Source organism: Benincasa hispida, chromosome 5, assembly GCF_009727055.1.
Source record: "Benincasa hispida cultivar B227 chromosome 5, ASM972705v1, whole genome shotgun sequence".
NCBI classification, from domain to species: domain Eukaryota; kingdom Viridiplantae; phylum Streptophyta; class Magnoliopsida; order Cucurbitales; family Cucurbitaceae; genus Benincasa; species Benincasa hispida.
The window spans coordinates 57,508,455-57,515,432 of NC_052353.1; the positions used below are offsets into that span (position 1 = coordinate 57,508,455).

The 6,978-nt window shown below is 34.2% G+C and overlaps 1 protein-coding gene across 1 annotated transcript; it reads left to right on the forward strand.

Annotated features, from left to right (window-relative positions):
• Positions 1-4,521: 4,521 nt before the first annotated feature.
• LOC120078196 lies at positions 4,522-5,128 on the forward strand. Its single transcript, XM_039032419.1, has one exon. It carries the CDS (start codon positions 4,606-4,608, stop codon positions 4,837-4,839), a length of 234 nt encoding a protein of 77 aa, XP_038888347.1. The 5' UTR covers positions 4,522-4,605; the 3' UTR covers positions 4,840-5,128.
• The last annotated feature ends 1,850 nt before the right edge of the window (positions 5,129-6,978 follow it).

Consider the following 6,978-nt stretch of genomic DNA (forward strand, 5'->3'; position numbering starts at 1 on the left):
ATTATGAAGGTATTTATGAAGAGGAAAGGGTGTGATTTTCTGTGGAGTATGTGAGGTTACAGTGAAAGTCTTTTAGGTAGGAGGGTGGGTAATTGTGCTCTCGATGACCTTCTTGGGGCTGTGGGAATGGTTGTTGGGTGGTATGATTGGTTTCTTCTGGAGGTTTCAATATGAGGTTGTGAATCATTCAATACCGTCGGTTATCCTCACATAAGTGTTTAAGGTATTAACAAACAGATTTTCAGTAATACCTTTGTTTTCAAAGTGATCAAATATGTGGCTTGTATGACGAACGTGATCAATAAAATCCATGAAGTGAACATGGGCATTGTTGTCTTCTTATGACAGACTAGAATGGAACCTTTCTTCAAAGAATAAGACATATCCCTGGAGAAAAAATGTCATTTTAGTCATACTCATATAGCTTATAGCTTTATAATTACCTGATGGATATCCCATGAAGACACATGTCTCTCCTTGGGATCAAACTTTAGACCTGTTGACTGTGTGTAGAAGCAAGGAGCAAGGCCAGTCGAAATGTCTATTATTGAAGCCATAGTTCATACAGTAGTTTTTAAAATCAGAACAGCATAGGGAGTCTGTTGGATAGTAAAAACCATAGGTATTCTATTTGATTAAGTATATGCTGCAGTGAGATGCATTCTTCCCCAAAAAGTGAGAGGAACATTGGGAACTGAAACATTAGGGCTCTTGCAACGTTGAGGAGGTGTTGATGTTTCCTTTCAACCATTGAATTCTGTTGAGGAAGTATATGGCACGAGGAGAACTGATGAGTAGTTCCTGTTTTGGCAAAAAATTCTCTAAAATTTAATTCAGGAGCATTCAGAACAAGAAAAATTTTGATTTTCTTTGAGAATTGAGTCTCAACAAGTTTGAAGAAACTGGGAATGACTTGTATAATGTCACTTTTATTTTCCAAGAGATGTATTCCATATGTAACCTTGATTTATCATTCAACAATGGTGGAAAAGTAAGTGTGACCTGCATGTGTTCGGGTTTTAAAGGGACCCTATATATCACAGTTGGCACAAAAGTTGAAAATATCTCAGCAACATTATTTAAGGCAGGACTTTATGGATGCTGATTGGTGATCATGTCCTGATACTAGAAGATCCATTACTGGTTTCTGCATATTCCTAGGGGAATCTATCATATCATGGAAATCAAAGAAACAAGCCACCGTTTCTAGATCTTCTGCAGAAGCGGAGTACAGGGCACTAGCCTCAGTTACTAGTGAATTAATGTGGATCTCTCAACTTCTCAAAGATCTTCAGGTTAAGATCCTAATGCCCACTACTGTATTCTGTGACAATCAAGCTGCTATTGTCATTGCTTCTAATCCAATGTTTTATGAAAGGACAAAACACATAGAAATTGATTGCCATTTTGTTCGGGACAAGACAGCTGATGGGTTCCTTAAGGTTCTCCCTATCCAATCTAGTCAACAACTCGCAGACATGTTCACTAAAGCATTGCCTACATATGTTTTGTTTAAACTAGTATCCAAGTTGGGCATCATTGACATTCATCGTCCAACTTGAGGGGGAGTATCAACAGTAAAACAGTTACATTCTATTTATTAGTTATAACAATTTATTTGTTACAACAGTTATGATTCTGTTTGAGTTTGTTTGTATTTTCCAGCTATTAGTTAGTCAAGCAAACTAACAAGTTCTTCTATAAAAGGAACTTGAAGTATGTAAATACAATAAGTGAAAGTAATAAGAAAGTATTTCCACATACCTTTTCTCTCCATTTGTTATTAACTGAAATCCCATTTTATACTATGTATCTAAGCCCTTCTTTTAGAAAATTTCTCCCCTATATTAAACTTCTCCATAAATAGAAGGCTTTTGGCCAAGGTCAGTATCAAGTATAGAACAATCAGAATAGTTAATTCCCTTTAGAACTTTTGCTGCTAATTAATCTGGATACATGTATATCTTCAAACTTGTTTTGCCACCAAAGTAATGTTGAAACCTTTAAGGTCTCTAAAATTTAAGCCTTAAATACTCTTGGAAGACACAATGTCTCCCATTTAAGCCATGGATTTTTCTTTTTGAGTTTAAAGAGCCCCACCAAAAACTTGAGAATATTTTTGTTATATTTGAGCAGAAGGAACTTGGAAGTTTAAAACACTCATTTTATAGGTTGGAATTGCTTGACCTACACTTTTAATGAAGACTTCTTTGCCACTTATCGAGAAAAAAAATTGTTCCCAACCATTCACTGCTGACCAAACTTTGTCTCTAATGTACCAAAAATCTTCAATCTTGATCGACTAAATGTATGAATGGCTAAATGTTATGGATAAGCTAGGTCTAAATGCAAGCATATACTATCGAAGAAGTACAATCTTGGAGTATTCCAAGTATCGAACCCATGGGACTAGTTTTAAATTCAATTTGCTTATGACCATAAATTGATGAGACTAAAGGTAATTGGTGGAAAATCATTTTGTGAATAGTTGAGAATTTAAATTAAAAACAGTAAATAATGGTGAGAATAAGAGTTAATAATGCTTCAACCTTTCGGGTTCTATACTACAAGTGATGTGACTGCATCATACCAAAACAATAAGATATGCATGAACAGAATACTACTCCTATACGGTCTTATGTCAAGTCCCTTTAGGAGATCTAAGCAGCTAATACTTAATGTTCCCATGGTTAGTTGAATCTTAGATTAATTCAAGTTTAGATTCTTTATCCTACGGTGTCCCTTATTCCTAAAGCGACTGATCGTCCTATTCCTAGGCTTCTAGTCTCGTATCCTTCTGTGATATCCATTTACACCCTAACCTTCTCAAGATTAGAGCTCCACTAAATTGTTAAATTAAGTGGTCAATTTAATTTACCAATACTATCTTTGGTATGAAGAGAAACATTACTTAAATCATACAGAGTATTCACATTGTCGAACCCCTAGGAGAAAATTAGCTCATGATAGATGATAAAACAATGAACTTTATTAAATCATAAACCATTGCTTCAATTTCGATTCGAGATTGAAAATGAAATGGCAAACAACAAGAATTTAAATGAATAATAAAGTGCTGAAAATAACAACTCAAGAACACTTTAGAACCCTTAAAATCCAAGTATTTTCCTAGGTTGATTCCCCTTTTTTCAAGGTGAAATTGCCTCTCAACACGTACTTTTGTGGGATGAGACGACCTAGAGCCGCTACACCAGAGAGGAACTTTCGTTCTTGAGGCTATTGACTTGAACGTTTAGAAAATACCCAAGGGACTGCTGTAAAAATGACAGAAAATGTGAATAAAGGTGATGAAATTGGAGCTACCTAACTAAATAAAATGTGAAAATTACAACTGCTTCTAACTGGTTTGAATTCTTGAGATTTTAGGGCTTAGCCAGAAATATGCAGAAACAGCAAAAACCCAACCAAAATTCACCAATTCAACTCCAAAACAGCAAATAACATCTCTTAAGCACAATTATCCCCTATTGAGCTCATTTTAACAGATTATGACTAAAATTAGAGGAAAACTCATGCATGAATCTATTTTTCAAAGTAAAAGTACACAAATAAGAGTTAAAAAACATGCATTTTATAGCATGTATCAACTATTCTTTCTTGATAGTGATGATGGCAGTTCTAAACACATCCTAAGGTCTTTAACTAATTGTATACCAATAATACTACTTAAGAACTCTTTTCTATCTTTGCCCAAGTTTGGTGAATTTATCATTGCTGACTTCGAATAGCTTATTAATGCTCCAGATGCCTTTTCATATTTAATAAGAGATCTTTTTAGATGTGCACATTCCATCCTGTTTGTTGAACAAAAAATTAGACTATCATCTGAAGAGGAAAAAAAAGTGAGATTGTAGAGCACATTGGACTCATTGTGAGTCCTTTTATTTATCCGATTAAATAAAATATAAAATTAAAATTAGACATTTAAAAGTTTAAAAATTACAATAACATTTTAATTCTATCTCTAATTAACTAAAAGGAGTAAAAGTGCAAAATAAGTGTAAAATATTAAAATATGAAGAAGTAACGTTAACAAACCATAGGCTATTGGCACAAGGAGTTTCTATATTTATGTATCTATATGTTTAACTAAAGACAAAGTGAAAATTATGAAAAGACAACTATAGAGATTTTTATTTATTATTTTTTTAGAAAAAAAAAATATAGTGAATTAATATAAGAGTTATAATTTAACAAAATAAAAGTACTTGGAGATAAGAAAGAAAAAAGGTGGAATTGGGTGAGCTGTATTTAAAAATCCGCTGTTTTTCCCACAATCCAGGGGAGAATGGGAAATACCAAGGCTGTATTTCCATTTCCCAGTTCCAACTTAACCGGATTTATCCCAATAATTGTAGCTTGTAAAAACCAATTCTACCCCTCCACTTATAATCGGAAACGAAGTTTCAAAGGGGCAATTAAGTCTATTTTCACTCAAAAACAACCCAACATAACAAAAGCAAAACTAGGGGCAGCCCGTTTGTTGTGTGTATAAAAAACCACCACCCCCAAATTTCAGTTCAACCAACACAAATTGAAATCCAAGAAGCAAATTATCAAGACTTTTTAGAGAAAAACAACAAAATGAACTCTTTAACAAGAACTTTGGTTGTAGCGGCCACCGTCGGCGTCGTGGAGGCCCTCAAGGATCAAGGAATTTGCCGGTGGAATCATCTCTTCAGGTCGACTCACCACTATGCTAGAAACCATGTCCGGTCTATTTCTCAGGCTAAGAAGCTTTCCTCCGCCGTGCCTTCCGCCAACCACCTCCGACAGTCGGAGGAATCTCTGAGGATGGTCATGTACCTTAGCTGTTAGGGTCCTAATAACTGAATCGACCAAACCATCCAACGACACATTCCGGTTGGACCCGCGGCGGTTCGAGCCAAGTTAATTCCAAGGAGACATCGATGGCCGATTTTTGGAGCAGTTGAGCTCATAGTAATTTCCTCCCTTCATCAGTTTTTAATTGTAATTAATGATTAACGAAGGCTTTGGGGTTGGGAGTGTGATTGTTTCAACCATTGTAAAACCAAATATTCCCCTTCTTAAGCACTATAATTTTACACAATTATTGATTATTGAGATAAGATTCAATTTTGTGATACTTGGGTGGATGCCTTTCAATTGGATTAGGATTGTGATTTTAATTTTCCATCCATGGGGCTAAAGAACTAATTCCATCAACACAAGCAAATCATTAAGGAATGCTATTAAAAAATAATCATAATAAAAGAAAATATCATTTCATTTCGCGACTTGTGAACCGGCCCAAAGGAAAGATAGCTCAACTTATGTGTTTTAAACTTTTAGTTAGGCTTTTTACCCTTGTTCATTAAAGAAAACTTGTTTTGTTTTTTTTTGTTTTTTTTTTTTTTTGGATTTTAAAAAATAATCGAGTATATTCAATCCTAAATTTCAAGAGAAGAATGAGGCTTATGTTTAGTTAGCTACCATACCAACTAGTTAACCGTACACATCGATCAAAGAAAATTTGAATCTCTAAGACATATTTAAAAGGGTGTTTGGCTCACCTAAGTTGGTGGAGTTGAGTTGGTATATTTTATCAATTCACTTCAACTCACCACAATTCTCCCTTCTTCCCATGTTTTCAATAGCTTCACCTATCGGTCACTATCACACTTCGAAAACTAATTCCGAGTTTCGATAACCACCTCCAATGAAAACTCCGACGACCAATTCTGGGCTCCAACAACCATCTCCAATGACAATTCGACAACCAACTCTGGCCTCCGACAACCACCTCCGATGACAATTTCGATGACGAAATCCAAACTCCGAATACAAACTCTAATGAAAATCACCTTTGAGTGAGAAACTCCGATGACCAATTCGAGGCTTCGACAACCACCTTCAACGGCAAACTCTGAAACCAACTCTAATATCACCTTCATGTGACTAACTTCGGGCTTCGATAGTCACTTTCGACTACAATCTCCAGCGAAAATCATCTTCGATAATCAACTTTGACAATCACTTTTGTTCAACCAACTCTGGGATTCGAAAACCACCTCCAATGACAAACTTCGACAAGTAATTCCAATACACCTTCATGTGACCAACTTCAAGCTTCGACAACCACCTCCAACTACAAACTCCAGCAAAAATCATCATCGATAATCAACTTCAACGACCACTTCCGACCATTGTAAGACTGATGATTATTAAAGTATGTTGTAAAGTTGTTAAAATATTATTTTGTCTACATTAAGTATAATATCTATACGTAATGAATTCACATACTGTTAAGAATATTTAGATGAAAAGTATGTAGTTAAAAAGTATGTAACATATAACAAAAAAAAATCATAAAATGAAGAAAAAAAATCCTGAAACATTTTCCAACATGAATTAGTCAAAAATAGAGATTTGTTCTCTGATGATTCTCCAAATTTAGAGGAAATGAAAGTGAAATTGTTAGAAGAAATGTGGTGACATTCCATTGAATGTTACGATGATGAAGGAGATTTAATTAAAAAAATTCATGCATAGTAAAAATATAAAGCAAAAAAAAAAAGAAAAATGAATGCATCAAAAGAGGAGGGAAATGAGCTTAATAGGTTAGTGGGGGAGAAAAAAAAAGAAAGAAAGAAAGAAAGAAGGAAAGAAGGAAAGAAAAGTTTTAAAAATTAAAAGAAAAAATTGTAATCCATATTTTATTCAAACAAAGATAGGTAGAATTATTGAGTAAAAAAGTTTCGAAACATAAATAATAATCATAAAAGCATATTATTTAGAGTTAAAAAAAATGCATCAGATATCAAGACATATGAACTCAACTCTGCAAAAAAAATGCATCAGATATCAAGACATATGAACTCAACTCTGCACTTCAAACACATATATATGAGGACCTTTAATATTAATATTGTTATTTTCAAAACTTATTAGAGAAATATTGTTGTTTTGGGAGTTCGAGGCTAGAAGTCGAGGATT